Source organism: Scyliorhinus torazame, chromosome 4, assembly GCF_047496885.1.
Source record: "Scyliorhinus torazame isolate Kashiwa2021f chromosome 4, sScyTor2.1, whole genome shotgun sequence".
NCBI lineage: Eukaryota > Metazoa > Chordata > Chondrichthyes > Carcharhiniformes > Scyliorhinidae > Scyliorhinus > Scyliorhinus torazame.
The window spans coordinates 78550101-78575387 of NC_092710.1; the positions used below are offsets into that span (position 1 = coordinate 78550101).

The window sequence follows — 25287 nt, forward strand, 5'->3', positions numbered from 1 at the left end:
TACACTGTCCCTATCAAACACTCCCGGGACAGGTACAGCACGGTGTTAGATACAGAGTAAAGCTCCCTCTACACTGTCCCCATCAAACACTCCCAGGACAGGTACAGCACGGGGTTAGATACAGAGTAAAGCTCCCTCTGCACTGTCCCCATCAAACACTCCCAGGACAGGTACAGCACGGGGTTAGACACAGAGTAAAGCTCCCTCTACACTGTCCCCATCAAACACTCGCAGGACAGGTACAGCACGGGGTTAGATACAGAGTAAAGCTCCCTCTGCACTGTCCCCAACAAACACTCCCAGGACAGGTACAGCACGGGGTTAGATACAGAGTAAAGCACCCTCTACATTGATCCTGGATTTATACAATCATACAATTTGTACAGTTTAAAAAAGAACATACTGAGGCTCCCCGTTAAAAAAGATTAATTTTGGGCAATATTCACCCCATCATTCCCAGCAGCATTTACAATGACACTGACAATGGGGGTGTGGCCCCCTCCTCGCGGCTGAGCGCTGGGGTGTGGAGAGAAAACAGGGCAAGTGGGGGTTGGTGATGTGGGGAGGGGGTTGGTGATGTGGGGAGGGGGTTGGTGATGTGGGGAGGGGGTTGACCGTATGCTGATCAGGGTTTTGTTACTGGCTGTTTTTGAGAGTTAGACAACGAATGAAGATTTCTGTTTGAAATCGCCCTAAGGGAGAGAGAGAGAGAGCGCAGGGGTTAGAGAAAGGTTCCAAACGGAGATTTCATTCCAGTTTACCGAGTGTCACTCCCTCCACCACACTATTTCCACCCCCCACCCCCCCACATCAAAACCAACCCACCACTCCCCCACAGGTCAGCCAGTGACGAAGCATGGCATCCCATCGCTCAGTATTCACAAACAGGATCACCCTCTCCCAGAATTATCGCTGCCGTGCATGAATCCTGTGCCCTCACCCAGCAGCTGCCCCAGCAAAGCCACCCACCCAGCCCGTCCCCCTCAAACACAGGGCCAGCCTCAACAGGGAGCACCGACCTCCACATCACCCCCACGCTCCCCCCGACTACTGCCAACACCGTGATAGCTTCCCCCACGCTGTCCTCCCCAACTCCCAGCATGCATCCCCACCATCCCCCTCGCATGAACACCGTCCCCCCTGCGCAGAACTCCCCCCCACGCAGAAACCCCGCCCCCCCACGCAGAAACCCCGCCCCCCCCCCACGCAGAAACCCCGGCCCCCCCACCCCCACGCAGAAACCCCGGCCCCCCCCACGCAGAAACCCCGGCCCCCCCCCACACGCAGAAACCTCGCCCCCCCCCCCCACGCAGAAACCCCGCCCCCTCCACACACGCACAAACCCCGGCCCCCACCCCCCCACGCACGAACCCCGACCCCCCCCCACGCACGAACCCCCGGACCCCCCCACGCACGAACCCCCGGCCCCCGCCCCCACGCAGAAACCCCGCCCCCCCCACACAGAAACCCCGCCCCCCCCACGCAGAAACCCCGCCCCCCCCTCCACGCAGAATCCCCGCCTGCCCGACCCACGCAGTAACCCCGCCCCCCCCACGCAGAAACCCCGCCCCCCCACGCAGAAACCCCGGCCCCCCCCACGCAGAAACCCCACCCCCCCCTCCACGCAGAAACCCCGCCTGCCCGCCCCACGCAGTAACCCCGCCCGCCCCCCCCATGCAGAAACCCCGGCCTCCCCCCCATGCAGAAACCCCGGCCTCCCCCCCACGCAGAAACCCCGGCCCCCCCTACGCAGAAACCCCGCCTGCCCGCCCCACGCAGTAACCCCGCCCCCCCCACGCAGAAACCCCGCCCCCCCTGCAGAAACCCTGCCCCCCCCCCCCAAACGCAGAAACCCTGGCCACCCCCCCCCCCAAACACAGAAACCCCGGCTCCCCCACGCAAACCCCCCCCCCCGCGCACCAACCCCGAACCCTCCCCGCGCACCAACCCCGACCCCCCCACCCAGAGCTCAATGCAATCAGGTGTACTTACATCATCCAGTTCATCAGGTTGAGTCTGGCTGTAGATCACTTTGGGCTTATTGCTGCAGCAGGACAGAGGATGAGAGAGACAGAGACAGAAAAAAATCAATAATGGAGGAGAAATGGACACACATGAGGCCATTGAGCATTAGGGGGTGGGGGGGGGGGAGGGGGAGAAAGAGAGAGGAAATGAGGGAAAGAGCAGTCGGTTGTAGGGGCTGGAGGAGGTTACAGAGATAGGGTCGGTTGTAGGGGCTGGAGGAGGTTACAGAGATAGGGAGAGTTGTAGGGGCTGGAGGAGGTTACAGAGATAGGGAGGGTTGTAGGGGCTGGAGGAGGTTACAGAGATAGTAAGGGTTGTAGGGGCTGGGGGAGGTTACAGAGATAGGGAGGGTTGTAGGGGTGGAGGAGGTTACAGAGATAGAGAGAGTTGTAGGGGCTGGAGGAGTTTAGAGATAGGGAGGGTTGTTGGGGCTGGAGGAGGTTACAGAGATAGGGAGGACTGTAGGGGCTGGAGGCGGTTACAGAGATAGGGAGAGTTGTAGGGGCTGGAGGAGGTTACAGAGATAGAGAGAGTTGTAGGGGCTGGAGGAGTTTACAGAGATAGGGAGGGTTGTTGGGGCTGGAGGAGGTTACAGAGATAGGGAGGGTTGTAGGGTCTGGAGGAGTTTACAGAGATAGAGAGAGTTGTAGGGGTGGAGGAGTTTACAGAGATAGAGAGGGCTGTAGTGTAACGGGCATTGCAGTTTTTAAACGCATCAGAACTAAGATTAAACATCCGTCTTACCTTGTTTCCTTTCCTGTAAGAGGTAGGGAGGGAGGAAGAAAGAGAGAGAATATGCCATTAGATATTTATCATAAAAACTGGTAAATTGACAGCACAAAACGGTAGTTGAAATGCGTGTTTAGGAACTTCTTTATGTAATAAACAAATGTTGAACAGTAACAGTAACTGAGCAGAACAGTAGTGTTGTAATAAAACAGGAACAGCAGTTAAACACGTCTTGCTTACAGGTCACATCCTGCGTATTGAAAAAGCCGACACATGCTCAGAACCCTCAACAGATGCCAGTATGCACATCTCCAAAAATCTGCCCTGGTCCACCCACGTCGACGCTACCACCAAGAAAGCACAACAGCGCCTATACTTCCTCAGGAAACTAAGGAAATTCGGCGTGTCCACATTAACCCTTACCAACTTTTACAGATGCACCATAGAAAGCATCCTATCGAGCTGCATCACAGCCTGGTATGGCAACTGCTCGGCCCAGGACCGCAAGAAATTTCAGAGAGTCGTGAACACCGCCCAGTCCATCACACGAACCTGCCTCCCATCCATTGACTCCATCTACACCTCCCGCTGCCTGGGGAAAGCGGGCAGTATAATCAAAGATCCCTCCCACCCGGCTTACTCACTCTTCCAACTTCTTCCATCGGGCGGGAGATACAGAAGTCTGAGAACACATCGAACAGACTCAAAAACAGCTTCTTCCCCACTGTCACCAGACTCCTAAATGACCCTCTTATGGACTGGCCTCATTAACACTACACCCTGTATGCTTCATCCGATGCCAGTGCTTATGTAGTTACATTGTATAACTTGTGTTGCCCTATTATGTATTTTCTTTTATTCCCTTTTCTTCCCATGTACTTAATGATCTGCTGAGCTGCTCGCAGAAAAATACTTTTCACTGTACCTCGGTACACGTGACAGTAAACAAATCCAATCCAATCCAATCACAAGAACATTCTGTACTCAAAATGACAATCTAGGACACCCCAACATCTCAAAACGGTATCTGGGTAATCCTGAAGCCCCCAGGCACAGGATGATCCCAGGAATGTTTCATCCCAGATATGAACCTGGCAATGGCTCTCTCCAACAGGAGCGAATCTAACAATCGCCCCTTGACATTGAATGACGTGACCATCGCGGAATCCCACACAATCAACATCTTGGGGCGGTTATCATTTTTTAACAACGTTTTTAATTCAGAGTTTTTCTTTTTATTCAGAACAAAGATATGTGAACACAAACTGTACGCATTGGTTACAATTCATTATTTACAAGTGCCCAGCTTTGACTTGGCCTTCTTCCCCTCCCTCCCAAGTCCCCCCCCACCGCCCCCCCCCCCCCTCCCTCTTGCTATCTGGTGTAACATCTTTCGGGGGTAGCGTTGCTCTTATTCGGTTGTTCCTGTTCATAAATGGTTTTTGGTCCAGAGGGTGGCTCCGCCCTCAATCGCCACAACCTTGGACATCGCCTCGAAGAAGGCTGTCCAGAACTCTACTCTGGTCCTGCTCATTCGGATGTGCTGTCGTCCGCACGCTCGCCATGGGAGCATTGTACAGGAGTCACTGTGTGCGCAGTCTGCACGTCCTCCCCGTGTGTGCGTGGGTTTCCTCCGGGTGCTCCGGTTTCCTCCCACAGTCCAAAGGTGTGCGGGTTAGGTGGATTGGCCATGCTAAATTGCCCTTAGTGTCCAAAATTGCCCTTGGTGTTGGGTGGAGGTGTTGAGTTTGGGTAGGGTGCTCTTTCCAAGAGCCGGTGCAGACTCAAAGGGCCGAATGGCCTCCTTCTGCACTGTAAATTCTATGATAATCTATGATTAATCTAGGACAAAGGTTCGGCACAACATCGTGGGCCGAAGGGCCTGTTCTGTGCTGTATTTTCTATGTTCTATGAGTTTCACCCAGGCGGTGAACCCTCTTCAAAGCCTGAACCGCTCCTGTACCTCAGGAGGTACTTCCATTTGTTTCTCTCGAAGGCCTTTTCTGCGTCGAGGGAGACGATCACCTTTGGTGTTCTCACGTCATTATTACGTTCAACAGACCCTTAACAAAGCCCGTTTGGTCTTCTGCCACCACCTCTGATACGCAGTTCCCCAGCTGCCTGGCTAGGATTTTGGCCAGTACTTTTGCGTCTACATTGAGCAGCAAGATGGGTGTGTCGGACCTGCCCTGTTTCCTGTCCTCCCCCACGACGTGCATGTCCCTTTGGGGCGCTCGGAGGTGTACACCTCCCGGTAGAAGGTCTCGAATGCTGCGTTTACCTTTTCCAGCTCCGATACTAGTTTGCCCCTGCTGTCTCTAATCTGAGCTATTTCCCCCACGGCTGCCTGCTCTCTCGGCTGTGAGCCAGCAGGCGGCTGGCTTTGTCTCCGTGCACGTACAGGGTCCGCCGTGCCTGGCGGATTGATGCACTGCTTTCCTCGTGGAGAGCAGGTCAAAGTCCATTTGTAGCTTTTTCCAGGAGCTCTACAGTCGGAGTATTGCCAGTCTACCTCCAGTTTGGATTAGGCTAGCTGTTGCCTAGCCCCCCTCCCTGTCGCTACATGCTTTGTCGGCAATAATCGTACCCCTGATCACAGCCTTCAGCACCTCCCAGGACCTGGAGGGCGCGACCTTCCCATTCTGGTTGATAGTAATACTCGCCTATGGCCGGTGATATTTTCTGCAGAAAGCCTCGGCAGCAAGGAAGGTGGTGTCCAGCCTCCATGGGGGGCTGGTGGGCACGGCTGTACTGTGCTCTGGTGGTGGAGGGAGTGAACGTTTGTGGAAAGGGGGGAGCAATCAATCGGGGCTGCTTTGTCCTGGATGGTGTCGAGCTTCTTTTGAGTGTTGTTGGAGCTGCAGTCATCCAGGCAAGAGTAGAATATTCCGCCACACGCCTGGCTTGCTGTCTTCCCAAGCCCCTTTTCCTGGACACATTTGTCCATGTCCACAGGGGCCAGGGAAACGTGCTTCCTGCCCTGGAACGTGACCCAGAGTTTAGCTGGGTACTGCATCCCAAACTTCGCTCCTCCCAGCGCTTGGCCAGGTCTGCCCCCAATATCTGATAAATCCTGGTCTGGTGCCCTTCCCAGTTGCAGGTCCTCGTCTGCCTGGCCCAGCACAGGATTCTTTCCCGCCCTGGTACCCGAGGCATTTGGCCAATTATCACCCTCGGCTGCTCTCTAGCCTTGGGTTTCGGACAGAGCGACGGGTGGGCCCTGTCTATTTGTAGTGGATTGGGGGGGGGGGGGGGGGGGGGAGCTGTCCCTTCCCACCAAGCTTTCCAACATCTGGGCCACACAGTCCGTGGGGTCCATGCCTTCGATCCCTTCCGGCAGGCCCACTATCCTTAAGTTCTGGCACCGTGACCGGTTCTCCTGATCCTCTATCTTCCCCTTCAGACTTCCTGCCTCGCCACCAACCTCTATATCGCTGTCTCTAGGGCAGCGATCCGGTCTCGCTGATCCATTGAGGCTATTCCTTGGTGGGGTTCCCCTGGGCCTCCAGTTGTCTCTCTGCCTTGTCCAGGGTTGCCTGCATGGCGGCCAGGGTCTCCTCCACCGACACCTTGACCGCAGCTTGATGTCGGTCTTTATTTCTTCCCTGAGCCTCCTTAGTTCCCTGGAGAGGAACTTCTTCCAGCCATCCTCCCATTAAGTGGGAGCCCCGTGGGAGATTTGCCGCTCCCTCTCATTCTGGCGTGGCCAGCACTTCGTCGCCTCCTGTGTCCGTTGTCTTGACCGCTCGCTTCTCCTGGTTTCTGCCGCTTTTTGTCTCTTTAGGGCCTCTGGAGCTACTGTTGCTCAGCATCTCTTGTGCTGTTGTTAGACAGGGGGAGAGGATTCCCTGTTTTAGTGGGCTATTGTGCCTAATTCCTGGTTCGTAGGAGGAGAGCTACGCCACAAAGCCTGTCCACAAGGCCCAAGTCAGGAGTGTAATGGAATGCTCTCCTTTTGCCTAGATGAGCACAGCTCCAACAACACTCAAGAAGTTCGACACCACCCAGGACAAAGCAGCCCGCTTGATTGGCACCTTGGAAGGGAAATGAACCAATGAGAGCTCTTATCAGCCACATCCCAGGTACAACTTATTCATCACCACAACCTACTTGGCCAAGAAGATTATGAAGATTCACTTACGTCCAATGTATCCCTTGCGATAAGCAAACCACAGTCCAACCCCGATGAAGGCCAGAATAAGCAAGGCTACGATGACGCCAGCCACAATTCCACCAACATTCGTATCGTCTAGAGAGGGACAGAGAGACAGCATCAATCAGAGGGGGTGGTGGGGCAAAAAGGAGAAACAAACTCTCTCAGACAGACAGCCTATCCGACACATGGTCATTTTCACAGCTCAGTCAATACAATCTCCCAATCTCCAGCACTTACAAACGTCCATCTGGATGGCTGGAGAACTCGTCTTCGGATCACCAATCCCATTACTGGCCTGACAGGCATATTGCGCGCTGTCCGACTTGGATACAGAGTCGAAGGCCTGAGGAGGCAGGGAAAAACAGTCAGTCAGTGAGAGAGAGGATGACCATTCACCCCAATTCCTCACATTCTCATCCCCCCCCCCCCCCCCACCATCGTAACCACCAAGTCCCCTCAGTCCCCAGCAGCCCCATTGTCGTACCCCTCTCCCAGCCCCCTCCCTCGCCGTCCCCCCTCCTCCCAGGCATTCTCCCTCCCAGCCATCCCCGTCTCCTCCCAGCCACCCCCTACCCACCCAGCCCTCCCCACCTAGCCATTCCAGCCCCACGCCCACCTAGCCATCCCCGCCTCCTCCCAGCCACCCCCCACCCACCCAGCCCCTCCCCCACCTAGCCATTCCAGCCCCTCCCTCCACCGAGCCATTCCAGCCCCTCCCACCTAGCCATTCCAGCCCCGCCCCCCACCTAGCCATTCCAGCCCCTCCCCCCACCTAGCCATTCCAGCCCCTCCCCCCACCTAGCCATTCCAGCCCCGCCCCCCACCTAGCCATTCCAGCCCCTCCCCCCACCTAGCCATTCCAGCCCCTCCCCCCACCTAGCCATTCCAGCCCCTCCCCCCACCTAGCCATTCCAGCCCCACCCCCCCAACCTAGCCATTCCAGCCCCACCCTCCACCTAGCCATTCCAGCCCCGCCCCCCCACCTAGCCATTCCAGCCCCGCCCCCCCACCTAGCCATTCCAGCCCCGCCCCCCCACCTAGCCATTCCAGCCCCTCCCTCCACCTAGCCATTCCAGCCCCTCCCACCTAGTCATTCCAGCCCCGACCCCACCTAGCCATTCCAGCCTCTCCCCCCACCTAGCCATTCCAGCCCCGCCCCCCACCTAGCCATTCCAGCCCCGCCCCCCACCTAGCCATTCCAGCCCCGCCCCCCACCTAGCCATTCCAGCCCCTCCCCCACCTAGCCATTCCAGCCCCGCCCTCCACTTAGCCATTCCAGCCCCTCCCCCCACCTAGTCATTCCAGCCCCTCCCCCCACCTAGCCATTCCAGCCCCTCCCCCACCTAGTCATTCCAGCCCCTACCCCCACCTAGCCATTCCAGCCCCTCCCCCACCTAGTCATTCCAGCCCCTCCCCCCACCTAGCCATTCCAGCCCCACCACCCAACCTGGCCATTCCAGCCCCACCCTCCACCTAGCCATTCCAGCCCCACCCTCCATCTAGCCATTCCAGCCCCACCCCCCACCTAGCCATTCCACCCCCACCCCCCACCTAGCCATTCCAGCCCCTCCCCCCACCTAGCCATTCCAGCCCCACCCTCCACCTAGCCATTCCAGCCCCACCCCCCCACCTAGCCATTCCAGCCCCACCCCCCCCACCTAGCCATTCCAGCCCCACCCCCAAAACCTAGTCATTCCAGCCCCGCCCCCCCACCTAGTCATTCCAGCCCCGCCCCCCCACCTAGTCATTCCAGCCCCACCCCCCACCTAGCCATTCCAGCCCCTCCCCCCACCTAGCCATTCCAGCCCCACCCCCCCACCTAGCCATTCCAGCCCCACCCCCCAACCTAGCCATTCCAGCCCTTCCCCCCACCTAGTCATCCCAGCCCCGCCCCCCACCTAGTCATTCCAGCCCCACCCCCCCCACCTAGTCATTCCAGCCCCACCCCCCAACCTAGCCATTCCAGCCCCACCCCCCACCTAGCCATTCCAGCCCCTCCCCTCACCTAGCCATTCCAGCCCCGCCCCCCCCACCTAGCCATTCCAGCCCCGCCCCCCCACCTAGCCATTCCAGCCCCTCCCCCCACCTAGTCATTCCAGCCCCGCCCCCCCACCTAGTCATTCCAGCCCCACCCTCCACCTAGCCATTCCAGCCCCGCCCCCCCACCTCGTCATTCCAGCCCTCCCCACCTAGCCATTCCAGCCCCCCCACCCCAGCCGCCGTCCCTTTTGCCCAGCCATGCCCGCTCCCGTGCAACCCCCCCCTCCTCCCAGCCCCCTCCCTAGCATTTCCCCTCCCAATCCCACCTAATTCTGTGGCAATCTGGACTCACCAGGGTTCCAGTCTTGGGATCCATGGTGTAGGAGGAATTCTGGTAGGCCTGGTTTGTTTTCGGATTTTCAGGCATCAACATATTGTTCCGGAACCACTTGAACGTAGAGGGAGGTTGACCCACATTCTCAATGCACCGGAGGGTGACTGCGCTCCCTGTTGTCACAGAGGTCGGGATGGAGGCATGAGGAGTCTCTGGAGGGACTGAGAGGTGGGGTGCAACGCGGGAGGGGAGAGAGGGAGAGTGAGAGAGAGAGAGAGGATATTATGAAGAGATCGACTGACATCTACTTCAAACACTTGATCTGACCAACGTTGAGACCCCATTCAGTGCCAACCATCCCTTTCCCATTCCTCCATTCGCCCTTCATGTGCGCATTCGAGGGCTCTGGGATTTATTACCAATCCCATCAGAGAGACGATCAAAAGGCGGACATTTGGCCCCTCTAAGGTGCTCCACCTCACATTTCGGATCTTCCACACTTCAATCAAGTCAACCCTCACTTGGGGCAGCACGGCGGCGCAGTGGTTAGCACTGCTACCTCACGGCGCCGAGGTCCCGGGTTCAATCCCGGCTCTGGGTCACTGTCCGTGTGGAGTTTGCACATTCTCCCCGTGTCTGTGCAGGGCAAGTGGATTGGCCACGCTAAATTGGAAAAAAGTGGGTACTCTTAAATTTAACAAGTCACCCCTCCCTCTTCGAAACTCTAGTGGAAACAAGTCCAGTATCTCCACCCCGTTCTCAAGACAACCCACTCATTCCAGGTATCAATCTCCTCTGAGCCGCCTCCAATGCATTTACATTCTTCCTTAAACAAGGAGACCCAAGCTGCACCCAGTATTTAACATGCAGTCTCACGAGTGCCCTTTTTAACTGCAATAAGATTTTTTTACTTCAACCCAATATAAATGACAAGCTTCCTTTTTGCCTGTGCAATTGCTTGCCGTGAATGTAAGTTGGTTTTCTCCCCTTCATGCACCAAAGTAACATTCGTGCCACACAAGTGCCAGGCAAAGACTATCTCCAACAAGAGGATCTAACCATCGCCCCTCGACATGAACATTACATTGAAACATACATAGAAAATAGGAGCAGGAGGAGGCCATTCGGCCCTTCGAGCCTGCTCGGCCATTCATTATGATCAGGGCTGATCATCGTCAATACCTTGATGCTGCCTTCCCGCCATATTCCTTCAGCCCCAGGTCTAATTCAGGTAGGGAATATACAGTGAATGGTAGAACCCTCAAGAGTATTGAAAGTCAGAGAGATCTAGGAGTACAGGTCTACAGGTCATTGAAAGGGGCAACACAGGTGGAGAAGGTAGTCAAGAAGGCATACGGCATGCTTGCCTTCATTGGCCGGGGCATTGAGTATAAGAATTGGCAAGTCATGTTGCAGCTGTATAGAACCTTAGTTCGGCCACACTTGGAGTATAGTGTTCAGTTCTGGTCGCCACACTACCAGAAGGATGTGGAGGCTTTAGAGAGGGTGCAGAAGAGATTTACCAGAATGTTGCCTGGTATGGAGGGCATTAGCTATGAGGAGCGGTTGAATAAACTCGGTTTGTTCTCACTGGAACGAAGGAGGTTGAGGGGCGACCTGATAGAGGTCTACAAAATTATGAGGGGCATAGACAGAGTGGATAGTCAGAGGCTTTTCCCCAGGGTAGAGGGGTCAATTACTAGGGGGCCCTCGTTCTGGACCCCCCACCATCAGGAACATTCTTTCTGAATCTACCCTGTCTGATCCTGTTAGAATTTTGTCAGTTTCTATGCGATCCTCTCTCACTCTTGTAAACTCCAATCAATATAATCCTAACCAACTTAGTCTCTCCTCATATGACAGTTCCGCCATCCCAGGAATCAGCCGGGTAAACCCTTGCTGCACTCCCTCCACAGCAAGAACATCCTTCCTCAGATAAGGACACTAAAACTGCACACAATACCCCAGGTGTGGCCAATGCCCTACACAATCCTCATTGCTGCACTCAAATCCTCTCGCTATGAAGGCCAGTGACTACTATCACTGAATATCCCACTTTCAACATCCTGGGGGTTACCGTTGATCAGAGACTGAACTGGACTAGCCACATTAATACTGTAGCGAGTAACTCACCTCCCAACCTCTCAAAGCCTGCCACTATCACAAGACACAAGTCAGGCGTGTAATGGAATACTGCCCACTCGCCTGGATGAGTGCAGCTCCAACATTCAAGAAGCTCGACACCAGACTTCTGGTGGTGGCCATGGAGTAGGAGGTCGCACATTTGGTAGCTCCCGCTTGTGACGGAGCTGGTGGACCTTTTCTCCGGATTTTGTCGGAATTTTATTGGAATAAATCGGTAGAGAGTGAGACCGTGGGGAGAAATTCCCCACCAGTATATGGGGCGGTACAGTGGTCGACGGTACAGCTGGTGAAGTTCTTCGAGGAGAGCTTCGCCAAGCTAAAGAAGGAGACGCTAGACCCGCTCAAGGCATCAATTGATCGGGTGGAACAGGGGCTAGAAGCCCACGGACGGGCGATCCAGAAGGGGGAAGAAAAGGTGGCCGAGCACGAGGACTATCTCACCACGTTGGAGGCCGAGGTGGGGCTGATGAAGGACCACCAGAAAAGACTCCAGGAGAAGGTGGAGAACTTGGAGAGCAGGTCCAGGAGACAGAATCTGAAGAACGTAGGCCTCCCAGAGGGTAGTGAGGGATCGGACGCGAGGGCATACGTGGCATGTATGCTGGAAAAGTTGATGGGAGAGGGGTCGTTTACTCAACCCTTGGAGGTGGACAGAGCGCACAGAACGCTTGCGAGGAAGACCCAAGCAAACGAACCGCCGAGGGCGATGGTGGTGCGAATGCACCGGTTCCTGGACAAGGAACAGATTTTGCGCTGGGCCAGGCAGGTACAGAGGTGCAACTGGGAGAATTGTGAATTGTGCATCGACCAGGACCTGGGGGCGGAACTGGCCAAAAGGTGAGTCGGATTTAACAGGGCAAAATCGTCCATCTTCAAGAAGCGGGTGAAGTTCGGGATGTTCTATCCAGCATGCCTGTGGGTGACTTTTGATGGCCAGGAACTTTACATTGAACCGCCGGACAAAGCGATGAACTTTATCAAGGACAAAAGGCTGGCAGGGGATTAAGGTCATTCCAAAGACATGCAGGTTAGGTGGATTGGCCATGATAAATTGCCCTTAGTGACCGAAAAGGTTAGGAGGGGTTATTGGGTTACAGGGATAGGGTGAAAGTGGGGGCTTAAGAGGGTTGGTGCAGACTCGATGGGCCGAATGGCCTCCTTCTGCACTGTATGTTCTTATGAATCTTGGGGGACGGCATTGCAGGGTCGAGTTTGCTTGAAGTTATTTATGTGAGGTTCTGGATATGCAGTGCTCTCTGCAACAAGGGGCGGGATTCTCCACTCCCGCGCCGAAGTGGCCGCGCCGTCGTGAACGCCGTCAAGGTTCACGACGGTGCGAAACGGCCCCGGTCCCGACCGATTCAGGGCCCTGACAATGGACTCGGATCGGGGCCGCGTCATCTACACGTGCCAGGCCTTGTCGCCCACGTAAAGGCGGCGTCGCATAGATAACGCAGCCGGCGCCGCATAACGGGCGTCATCCGCGCATGCGCGGTTGCCGTCCTCTCCGAGTCCGCCCCGCAAGAAGATGGCGGACGGATCTTGCGGGGCCGCGGAAGGAAGGAGATCCTCCTTCAGAGAGGACGGCCCGACGATTGGTGGGCACCGATCGCGGGCCACCCCACATTTGAGGTGCAGGATCCCCCCTCGCCCCCCCCCCCCCCAGCGTTCGCGCGCAGTTCCCGACGGCAGTGACCAGGTGTGGACGGTGCCGGGGGAAACCCGCCGTTTTAGCCTGGCCGCTCGGCCCATCCAGCACTGAGAATAGCGGGGGTGCCTGAGAATCGCCATTTTGGGTGTCTCCGGCGATTCTCCGGCCTGCGGCCCGCGGAACTCGACCGGGCCGTTCCCGCCACTTGGGAGAATCGGGGGAGGGCGTCAGACCGGCGTCCTGGGAATTTTTGGCGGCCCAGGCGATTCTCCCAACCGGCGCCGGTGTGGAGAATCTCGCCCAAGGCGTCATGTGAGAGTACCTTTAAGAACTGGATGTTTAAGTAATGTACCTTTAAGAAAACAGTGATGTCAGAGTGGGCGGAGCTCAGCTCAGTTCAGCCATTTTGAAGTTTCAGTTTTGAAAAGTGCCTGGCTGGTTTTGCTGAGGGCAGTTTAAAAGTGTCTGGCTGTTTTGCTGTAAGCTGATTAAAAGGAGAAAGCCAGTTTGAGACAGCAGCTTGAGAAGTTCTAGTTTGCTGTGAGTTGCTTGAAGAGAGAAAGCCAGTTGGAAAAAGCAGTTTGTGTGTGTTGTGTGTGCCCAGAGAGCTGCCGGACGAAAGCAAGGTGCTGGAGCTGAAGTCAACCAAGCTAATATATCTCTGCCATTCTACAGAAAATATATATATCTTTTAACCTGATGTGATACTGTTTAAATGTGTTAAGTCTCTTGGAAGTTTGAAGGAACACTTTAAGGAGTTATTTACTGTTGTAATATTTTCTGAGTTATCTTTGAAGTAAGGGGTGTTAAGAGATCCAATGTTTATTTAAGATGTTAAGTTGAGTTCATGGAATAAACAGTGTTTTGTGTTTAAGAACCCATGTGTCCATAATTGTAATCCCACACCGAGGGGAAAAGCTGTGTGCTAGGAAAAGCAACAAATACATTAAAGGGAGAGGTTGGGTGAACTCCATGATACATTTTGGGGTTCTGAAAACGCCCCGCCCATAACAAAGGGATTGTTCTTGGGGGTTTTATTGCCCCTTCCTTTTTCTTTGGTTTTTGTTTTGTTAAAATGTTTGAGCAGTTGCTCAGAAATGTAACGGGGCGGGGGGGGGGGGGGGGGGGGGGGAGAAAGAGAGAAGGAAGAACAATAGGGAGATAGGGTGTCTGGCACCATGGGCGGGAGCTACCAGGCTAGCTAGGTGAGCTAGTTCACGGAAGCGTAGTGGGGGGCGAGCAGGTGATAAGCTTGGTATGGGGAGGGTGGGGTGGATTGTGTTGCTGCTATTGGGGGAGGGGGTGGAGGAGAGCTGCTCTGCTGCTGACAGGGAGGAACTGTTGCTAGGGGACAAAGGGGAGGTCGAGGACGGTGGAGGCCCAAGAGTGGGCCCGAGGAGGCGAGGGATGCAAGCGGGAGGCTGGCCTAAGAAGGGTAATGGCTATTCGGCAGGGGGGGGGGGGGGGGGAGAGGCTGATCACTTGGTCCCCTCAGGCGGACATGGCAATGTTACAAGAGACACACCTAAAGGTTACAGACCAGAGCAGATTGAAGGAGGGGTGGGTCGGCCAGGTATTTTATTCAGGGCTGGCCTCCCAAGACCGGGGGGGGGTACAGATCCTGATCAACAAACGGGTGGCAATTAGGGATGGGCAATAAATGTTGGCACGATGTGATGCCCACATCCTATGATAAGCTTGCTCTTCCCCCTTTCTGCCTCTACATTCTCCATAATGTTTATTCAGCTGCCTAACGTTGTATCATTAGCAAACTGTGGACGGGGGAGGGGGGGGTTGGCCTCAGTTCCCCATTTTGAAGTTATTGATCCAAATCCAGTTCTATGCCACTGCCACCCCATCCCACCCACCCCCTCCCCCCAGAGCTGCCCTCCCCTCCCCGTTGCTCCACCTACTCTGGACCACAAGGATGACTGTGGCCTGCCCAGCGTGATCTCCGCCGCCTCCAGTCACCTCGCAGACGTAGCGTCCGTCATCGGTGGCAATGGTGCTCTTGAAGTGCAGGGCCCGAGTGGAGTATTCGACTCGGTCCACGTATTTACCTGAGAGAGAGAGAGAGAGAGGTAGGGTCACGGTTCGGAGAGGAGGCGGCCTGGGCACCGGCATGGCCCATCGAGCAGGCACACCCGACGTTTCAGGAGAGGGTTGCCAAAGAGATGACGGACTCACCTGTGACTGTTCCATCGTAATACACATACCAGTTGGAACCATCCGGAAGGAAATACTTCCACTCCACGCGAGGTTGGCCGAAATCTGCCGAGAACTGGCAGTGGAGGTCAGCAGCTGAAGGGGCGAAGAAGAGCAGTTAGAAATCCAGCAAAGTCCCCTTCCCACCACCACCGACCCCCACACAAAAAGCCCCACGGAAAGGGGGGGGGGGGGGGGGGGGGAACATGGAAAGAGACACTTTAGCCTCTTTGCTTTAGCCCTCTAGGAGCCAGGGGTCATTCATAGATTATCATAGAATTTACAGTGCAGAAGGAGGCCATTCGGCCCATCGAGTCTGCACCGACTCTTGGAAAGAGCACCCTACCCAAGGTCAACACCTCCACCCTATCCCCGTAACCCAGTAACCCCACCCAACACTAAGGGCAATTTTGGACACTAAGGGCAATTTATCATGGCCAATCCACCGAACCTGCACATCTTTGGGCTGTGGGAGGAAACCGGAGCACCCGGAGGAAACCCACGCAGACACGGGGAGGATGTGCAGACTCCGCACAGCATTCAGACGGTAGGTCAAGTGAAGTCGACACTCCAACAGACTCGCCCCACCCAACTCCAAACCCAACGGCTGAGAACGACAATCCGCGGAGGCCAGTCACAGGAAGGTATCCCTGAAGGCCACAGATGCTGGAGGAGATACCGTGAGCGTTACTATTCATTACTAATTCGCGGACGTGGGTGTCATCCGCTAGGCCACCATCCCCATTTCACATCTGCAAGGTGCCTCGTAAAGGTGGTGATGAGCAAATGAACAAATAGTTTTGTTCCAGTCTTCGCCACGGGAGGCTCCGAAAAACAAAATTCCCGTAATATCTGGAAATCAGGAGACGGAGCAGAGAGGGGAACATAGTGAAATTACAATCACCAGGAGGAAGTTCCGCAGGGATCAGTGCTGGAACCTTCACTGTTCGTTATATATATATATATATATATATATATATATATAAATAAATGATTTGGGAGAAAACGTAACTGGTCTGATTAGTAAATTTGCGGACGACACTACATTTGGTGGAATTGCGGATATCGATGAGGAGTGTCTGAGGATACAGCAGGATATAGGTAGGATGGAGACTTGGGCGGAGAGATGGCAGATGCAGTTTAATCCGGACACATGTGAGGTAATGCATTTCGGAAGGTCAAATTTAGGTGGGAAATATACAATGAATGGTAGAACCCTCAAGAGTATTGAAAGTCAGAGAGATCTAGGAGTACAGGTCCACAGGTCATTGAAAGGGGCAACACAGGTGGAGAAGGTAGTCAAGAAGGCAGACGGCATGCTTGCCTTCATTGGCCGGGGCATTGAGTATAAGAATTGGCAAGTCATGTTGCAGCTGTATAGAACCTTAGTTAGGCCACACTTGGAATATGGGGCGGGATTCTCGCAGCCCGGAGCCAACGCCGGCACGCGATCCAGCGGTGCCCAGTTCATGCAGGGATCAGCAGCTGGAGCGGCTTGAAGCACTCCAGTGCAGTGCTGGCCCTTGTACGGGCTAGAATTGCTGATCCCGAAGACGTGCTGATGCCGTCGGGAAACGCGACGGCGTTTACAACAGCATCAACACTTAGCCCCCGGATCACAGAATCCCACCCATGGTGTTCAATTCTGGTCGCCACACTACCAGAAGGATGTGGAGGCTTTAGAGAGGGTGCAGAAGAGATTTACAAGAATGTTGCCTGGTATGGAGGGCATTAGCTATGAGGAGCGATTGAATAAACTCGGTTTGTTCTCACTGGAACGAAGGAGGTTGAGGGGCGACCTGATAGAGGTATATAAAATTATGAGGGGCATAGACAGAGTGGATAGTCAGAGGCTTTTCCCCAGGGTAGAGGGGTCAATTACTAGGGGGCATAGGTTTAAGGTGCGAGGGGCAAGGTTTAGAGTAGATGTACGAGGCAAGTTTTTTACGCAGAGGGTAGTGGGTGCCTGGAACTCGCTACCGGAGGAGGTGGTGGAAGCAGGGACGATAGTGACATTTAAGGGGCATCTTGACAAATACATGAATAGGATGGGAATAGAAGGATACGGACCCAGGAAGTGTAGAAGGTTCTAGGTTAGTCGGGCAGCATGGTCGGCACGGGCTTGGAGGGCCGAAGGGCCTGCTCCTGTGCTGTACCTTTCTTTGTTCCGTCCTGAGCAAACTGAGGGAGCTGCGGGCTGACAGGTCTCCGGGTCCTGATGGACATCATCCTAGAGTCTGAAAATCGGTGGCTAATGGGCCAACTGAAGCGTTGGTGTTAATTTTCCAAAATTCCCCAGATTCTGGAAAGTTGCCATCTGAAAGCAGCAAATCTAAACCCCTCTATTGAAGAAGGGAGGGAGGCAGAAAACAGGAACCCATAGTCTAGTTAACCCGCGTCTGTCGTGGGGAAGATATTTGAATCATTCATTAAGGAGCTTATAACTAGGCACTTAGACTCTCACGGGAATCCAACGACTGATAGGTCAAACCCCAAAACGGGGAAAACCTCAGACATGGCAAGGGAACTCAGTCACTTTATGGAACAGATGGGAGCGGTGGACCCCTGGAGGTTCACCCACCCAGGGGAGAAGGAATTCTCCTTCTTCTCCCCAGTACACAACATAGACACCAGAATTGACTTCTTTGTGGTGGGGAAAACGGTGCTTCCGGGGATAGACAAAGTGGAATACTCCGCAATTGTGATATCAGACCACACTCCACACTACATGGACGTGAGGCTGGAGGGCAGGGCCCAACGCCCCACATGGAGGTTGAACATTGCCCTACTAGATGACGAGGCCTTCAACGAAAAGATATTGCGGACCACAGCAGAGCACACGGAGAACAACCAGAACGGGGAGGTCTCACCCTCCAATTTCTGGGAAGCGCGAAAGGCCGTAATAAGAGGGGAAATTATCGCTTTCAAAGTGCGAAGAGATAGGCAGGAAAGCGCGGCTAGGCAGCAGCTGGTCGACTCCATACTGGAGGTAGACTGTAAATACTCCGAGGCCCCGACCGTAGAGCTCCTGGCGGAGAGGAAAGAGTTACAAAGGAACTTTGACCTGCTGTCCACCAGGAAAGCAGTGCCCCAACTCTGCCAGGCAAGTGGGACCCTATACGAACACGGAGACAAAGCCAGCCGCCTGTTGGCACACCAGCTGAGAAAGCAGGCAGCCACCAGAGAAATTGCACAAATCAGGGATACCAGAGGCACATTAGAATCAGAAAAGACCAACAAAGCCTTCAAGGCCTTCGACCAAGGGCTGTACACCTCAGAGCCCCCAATGGGGGAGTCCGGGATAAAACGGTTCCTTGATGGACTGGACATACCAGTCGTGGGGGAGGGCAGAAAACGGGGCCTGGAAACACCACTAGCACTGAGAGAGATCATGGACAGCATAAGCTCCATGCAGGCGGGGAAGGCACTGGGACCAGACAGGTTCCCGGCAGACTTCTACAAATAATTTGCGACAGCACTGGCCCCGCACCTGTGGGAGATGTTCACAGACTCGCTAGCTAGGGGCACACTGCTGCCCACGCTAGCACAGGCCTCAATCTCGCCGATACCCAAGAAGGATAAAGACCCAATGGAATGTGGGTCATACAGACCCATCTCACTGCTGAACGCGGATGCCAAAATACTGGCCAAGATTCTAGCCAAAAGGCTAGAAGACTGCGTACCAGAGGTGGTCGCAGAGGACCAGACCGGCTTTGTCAAAGGTAGACAGCTCACCTCGAACATCAGGCACCAGCTGAACGTGATAATGACCCCCTACGCGGCGAGAACACCAGAGGTGATCGTCTCCCTGGACGCAGAAAAGGCCTTCGACAGAGTCGAATGGAAATACCTCAGAGGTACTGGAGCGGTTCGGGCTTGGAACAGGATTCACCGCCTGGGTAAAACTCCTATACAGCACTCCCATGGCGAGCGTACGGACAAAACACCAACTCCCGATAATTCCAGCTGCACAGGGGCACCAGACAAGGATGCCCACTGTCCCCGCTGCTGTTCGCTCTAGCGATCGAGCCACTAGCAATTGCACTCAGAGCAACATAAAGCTGGAGGGGGATCCGAAGGGGAGGCAGAGAGCACAGAGCCTCACACTATGCAGATGACCTGCTCCTCTACATCTCGGACCCACAAAGCAGCATGGATGGAATCATTGCGCTCCTGAAAGAGTTTGCCGCCTTCTCGGGCTACAAACTCAACATGAGCAAAAGCGAGATCTTCCCGGTACACCCACAAGTAGGACGGGACAGCACTAACGGAACTGCCGCTTAAAGAAGCCCGACTCAAATTCCGCTACCTGGGGATCCAAATAGCCCATGACTGGAAAGGGATCCACAAATGGAACCTCACCAGTCTGACAGAGGAAGTCAAAAGGACCTGCAAAGATGGAACACACTCCCACTCTCCCTCGCGGGGAGAGTCCAGATGATCAAAATGAACGCGCTGCCCAGGTACCTCTTCCTATTCAGATCCATCCTGATCTACATCCCCAAGGCCTTTTTCAAAGCACTAGACAAACTAATCATGGCACACCAGCACTGACTGACGCCACCTTCAAAAGGTGGGTTCAGGACAGAGGGGCACTGACAGTCAGGGACCTATACACGGGCGGCAGGATCGCAACACTGGGCGAACTGACAGAGAAATTCCAGCTAGCCAGGGGGAACGAGCTAAGGTACCTGCAACTAAAAAACTTCCTACGAAAGGAGACAGGGACAGACCCACAACCACCTCTACAGACACTACTGGAAGAGTAACTGGACGCAAGCATACTAGGTAAAGGAAACTGTAGTGACATGTATAACTGATTGATAGAAAGGGCCGACACCGTACTGGACGCAACAAGAAAGAAATGGGAGGACGACCTGGGGATTGAAATAGGGTGGGGGCTCTGGAGTGAAGCATTGCATAGGGTCAACTCCACCTCAATGTGTGCAAGGCTCAGCCAGAGGCAACTAAAAGTGGTACATCGAGCCCACTTAACAAGGACCCGTATGGGTAGGTTCTTCCCGGAGATGGAGGATAGATGTGAACGGTGCCAAGGAGGCCCGGCCAACCACGCCCACATGTTCTGGTCCTGCCCCAGACTTGCGGGGTACTGGACAGCCTTCTTCGAGGCAATGTCCAAGGTGGTGGGGGTGAGGGTGCAGCCATGCCCGAAAGTGGTCTTCGGGGGTATCAGACCAGCCAGATCTATTCTTGGGGAGGAGGGCGGACGCCTTTGCCTCCCTGATCGCACGCCGTAGAATCCTGTTCGGCTGGCGGTCAGCAGCTTCGCCCATAGCTGCAGACTGGCTGTCCGACCTCTCGGAATCTCTCCAAATGGAGAAAATCAAATTCGCCATCCGAGGGTCAGACAATGGCTTCCACAGAACGTGGGAGCCATTCACCCAATTGTTCCGGGACTTGTTTGTGGCCAACAAACAAGCAGAAGAATAGTCAGGTAGCCAAGAAACAGGGGAGAGTAGCTAAAGCATGAGAGGGAGAGATAGACCGGGAGAGGGGGGTGGGGGGGACAGCTACATTTAAGGAGGAAGGAAAGGTGAACCATGGGGGGGGGGGGGGGGGGGCAGAAGCAGGGGTGGGGGGTAGAGTGAAGAGACAGGGAACAATAGAGGAGAGCCAGGGACGTGGAGGGGGAGGGGGGAGGCAGGGAAACGTTAACAAACTTGGCATCCACAGGAGCAGAGAAAACGGGGAAGACGGGAGGGCCGCGGAAGCGAGCACGAGACGACAACAAAATCGGTACGGGAGAAGCAAGGGACAACACCACAAACTAATTTTGCCAAATGGAGAGTTGCTGCTGTTGAGGGGGGCATAATACCGTTAGTCGACTTTCTCGGGGAAAATTAAAACGTCAGCAGCAGCAGCAATCCATGGGGGGGGGGGGGAGTGAGTGTTCCATTGGGAGGGTGTGGGAACACTGAGACGTGTGGGGAAACGTATAGTTAAGTGCTATTGTATATTCTCTTTCTGCACTATGTTAATGTTCACGCTGTTTTGTTGTCTTAGTATTATATTACTATTGTTTATTGTGAAAAATTTTGCAAAACTTTAATTAAAAATTTTTTTTTTAAATCTCACTATAATCGGAAAGATTCTGCTCAGTTTTGACGAATGGAAATTATGTTTAGCCAAATTAGTGAAGTTGCTTGATGGAGTTAACATACACTGTGGGTAAAGGGGAACTTGCAGACTTGCTGAACTTAGATTTCCAGAAAGCATTCGATATGGTGCCACATCAAAGATTAAGGAAAATAATGGTACGTGGTGTAGCAAAAATATGTTAACATGGATCGAATATTGGCTGGCAGAAAACAGAATAAGCCTATGTCTATTGTCAGGGCTGGAGGAGGTTACAGAGATAGGGAGGGTTGTTGGGACTGGAGGAGGTTACAGAGATAGGGAGGGCTGTCAGGGCTGGAGGAGGTTACAGAGATAGGGAGGGCTGTCGGGGCTGGAGGAGGTTACAGAGATAGGGAGGGCTGTCGGGGCTGGAGGAGGTTACAGAGATAGGGAGGGCTGTCGGGGCTGGAGGAGGTTACAGAGATAGGGAGGGCTGTCGGGGCTGGAGGAGGTTACAGAGATAGGGAGGGCTGTCGGGGCTGGAGGAGGTTACAGAGATAGGGAGGGCTGTCGGGGCTGGAGGAGGTTACAGACATAGGGAGGGCTGTCGGGGCTGGAGGAGGTTACAGAGATAGGGAGGGTTGTAGGGGCTGGAGGAGGTTACAGAGATAGGGAGGGCTGTCGGGGCTGGAGGAGGTTACAGAGATAGGGAGGGCTGTCGGGGCTGGAGGAGGTTACAGAGATAGGGAGGGCTGTCGGGGCTGGAGGAGGTTACAGAGATAGGGAGGGCTGTCGGGGCTGGAGGAGGTTACAGAGATAGGGAGGGCTGTCGGGGCTGGAGGAGGTTACAGACATAGGGAGGGCTGTCGGGGCTGGAGGAGGTTACAGAGATAGGGAGGGTTGTAGGGGCTGGAGGAGGTTACAGAGATAGGGAGGGCTGTCGGGGCTGGAGGAGGTTACAGAGATAGGGAGGATTGTAGGGGCTGGAGGAGGTTACAGAGATAGGGAGGGCTGTCGGGGCTGGAGGAGGTTACAGACATAGGGAGGATTGTAGGGGCTGGAGGAGGTTACAGAGATAGGGAGGATTGTAGGGGCTGGAGGAGGTTACAGAGATAGGGAGGGCTGTCGGGGCTGGAGGAGGTTACAGAGATAGGGAGGGTTGTAGGGGCTGGAGGAGGTTACAGAGATAGGGAGGGCTGTCGGGGCTGGAGGAGGTTACAGAGGTAGGGAGGGCTGTCGGCGCTGGAGGAGGTTACAGAGGTAGGGAGGGCTGTCGGGGCTGGAGGAGGTTACAGAGATAGGGAGGGCTGTCGGGGCTGGAGGAGGTTACAGAGATAGGGAGGGTTGTAGGGGCTGGAGGAGGTTACAGAGATAGGGAGGGCTGTCGGGGCTGGAGGAGGTTACAGAGGTAGGGAGGGCTGTCGGGGCTGGAGGAGGTTACAGAGATAGGGAGGGCTGTCGGGGCTGGAGGAGGTTACAGAGATAGGGAGGGTTGTAGGGGCTGGGGGAGGTTACAGAGATAGGGAGGGCTGTCGGGGCTGGAGGAGGTTACAGAGGTAGGGAGGGCTGTCGGGGCTGGAGGAGGTTACAGAGATAGGGAGGGCTGTCGGGGCTGGAGGAGGTTACAGAGATAGGGTTGTAGGGTCTGGAGGAGGTTACAGAGATAGGGAGGGTTGTAGGGGCTGATGGAGGTTACAGAGATAGGGAGGGTTGTAGGGGCTGGAAGAGGTTACAGAGATTGGGAGAGTTGTAGGGGCTGGAGGAGGTTACAGACATAGGGAGGGCTGTCGGGGCTGGAGGAGGTTACAGAGATAGGGAGGGTTGTAGGGGCTGATGGAGGTTACAGAGATAGGGAGGGTTGTGGGGGCTGGAGGAGGTTACAGACATAGGGAGGGTTGTAGGGGCTGGAGGTGGTTACAGACATAGGGAGGGCTGTCGGGGCTGGAGGAGGTTACAGAGATAGGGAGGGTTGTAGGGGCTGGAGGAGGTTACAGAAATAGGGAGGGTTGTAGGGGCTGGAGGAGGTTACAGAGATTGGGAGGGTTGTAGGGGCTGGATGAGGTTAGAGATAGGGAGGGCTGTCGGAGGTTTCAGAGATAGGGAGGGTTGTAGGGGCTGGAGGAGGTTACAGGGATAGGGAGAGTTGTAGGGGCTGGAGGAGGTTACAGAGATAGGGAGGGTTGTAGGGGCTGGAGGAGTTACAGAGATAGGGAGGGTTGTAGGGGCTGGAGGAGGTTACAGAGATAGGGAGGGTTGTAGGGGCTGATGGAGGTTACAGAGATAGGGAGGGTTGTGGGGGCTGGAGGAGGTTACAGACATAGGGAGGGCTGTCGGGGCTGGAGGAGGTTACAGGGATAGGGAGGATTGTAGGGGCTGGAGGAGGTTACAGAGATAGGGAGGGTTGTGGGGGCTGGAGGAGGTTACAGAGATAGGGAGGGTTGTAGGGGCTGGAGGTGGTTACAGACATAGGGAGGGCTGTCGGGGCTGGAGGAGGTTACAGAGATAGGGAGGGTTGTAGGGGCTGGAGGAGGTTACAGAAATAGGGAGGGTTGTAGGGGCTGGAGGAGGTTACAGAGATTGGGAGGGTTGTAGGGGCTGGATGAGGTTAGAGATAGGGAGGGCTGTCGGGGCTGGAGGAGGTTTCAGAGATAGGGAGGGTTGTAGGGGCTGGAGGAGGTTACAGGGATAGGGAGAGTTGTAGGGGCTGGAGGAGGTTACAGAGATAGGGAGGGTTGTAGGGGTTGGAGGAGGTTACAGAGATTGGGAGAGTTGTAGGGGCTGGAGGAGGTTACAGAAATAGGGAGGGTTGTAGGGGCTGGAGGAGGTTACAGAGATAGGGAGGGTTGTAGGGGCTGGAGGAGGTTACAGAAATAGGGAGGGTTGTAGGGGCTGGAGGAGGTTACAGAGATAGGGACGGTTGTAGGGGCTGGAGGAGGTTACAGAGATTGGGAGGGTTGTAGGGGCTGGATGAGGTTAGAGATAGGGAGGGTTGTAGGGGCTGGAGAAGGTTACAGAGATAGTGAGGGTTGTAGGGACTGGAGGAGGTTACAGAGATTGGGAGGGTTGTAGAGGCTGGGGAAGGTACAGCGATCGGGAGGGTTGTAGGGGCTGTGGGAAGGTGACAGAGATAGGGAGGGTTGTTCGGGCTGGAGTGGGTTATGGATAGAGCAAGGGTTATAGGACTGGACAAATAGGTGTATTTTAAACAAGAGCCATTGTCCGACGGTGAACAAGACTCGGTGTGAATTTGAGGTTTGGATGTAAAGGTTACACAGGGACTTCGATGGGTGTCCAGTAACCAGGATTGTGTCTGGAGTAACAAAGATGTGGACACGGACAAAGCATTCAGCAGGAACAAATGTCAGGCCAGGGTGCTGACCTCACTCATCTGTCTCTCCCGCACTGGCACAACAGACGGCAGCGCCTGGGCCAGGATCAGGATGTCACCTTGTGACTGGCAATATGACAGATTCAATATGGAGCTCAACCGTTTTAGATCAGAGACCTGCGTTGACACATGTCCAGCCTCGCTGGCTGACCGTCCATCTCCAGCATTTACTGACCTCAAAGTCATATTCCTGCTCCCACCCACCACACAAACACCCAATAATTCCATTGTACTTGCCATTTCCTTCCTTCACAGTCACATGAGGGGTATCAGTTGTAACTGTAAAAGATTCAGTCACCAACACTGTGGAAAAACACAAGACAATGTTAGAATGTGAAGACATCAGACTCATATCTGCACACTGACTGGTGTCTCTTAGTAACTCTCTCTCAGGGAGATATCTGTACACTGACTGGTGTCTCTCAGTGTCTCTCTCAGGGAGATATCTGTACACTGACTGGTGTCTCGCAGTCTCTCTGTCAGGGAGATATCTGTACACTGACTGGTGTCTCAGTCCCTCTCTCTCAGGGAGATATCTGTACACTGACTGGTGTCTCTCAGTCCCTCTCTCAGGGAGATATCTGTACACTGACTGG

General features: G+C 54.8%; 1 protein-coding gene across 1 annotated transcript; it reads right to left on the reverse strand.

The window, feature by feature from the left end:
- Positions 1–503: 503 nt before the first annotated feature.
- On the reverse strand, positions 504–25043 carry LOC140411405 (junctional adhesion molecule A-like). The gene is made up of 9 exons (XM_072500513.1): positions 24929–25043; positions 15208–15321; positions 14934–15080; positions 9243–9445; positions 7148–7253; positions 6896–7003; positions 2770–2782; positions 1993–2131; positions 504–692 (listed from the first exon to the last, which is right to left on the reverse strand). Exons 1-9 carry the CDS (start codon positions 25041–25043, stop codon positions 657–659), a joined length of 981 nt encoding a protein of 326 aa, XP_072356614.1. The 3' UTR covers positions 504–656.
- Positions 25044–25287: the final 244 nt, after the last annotated feature.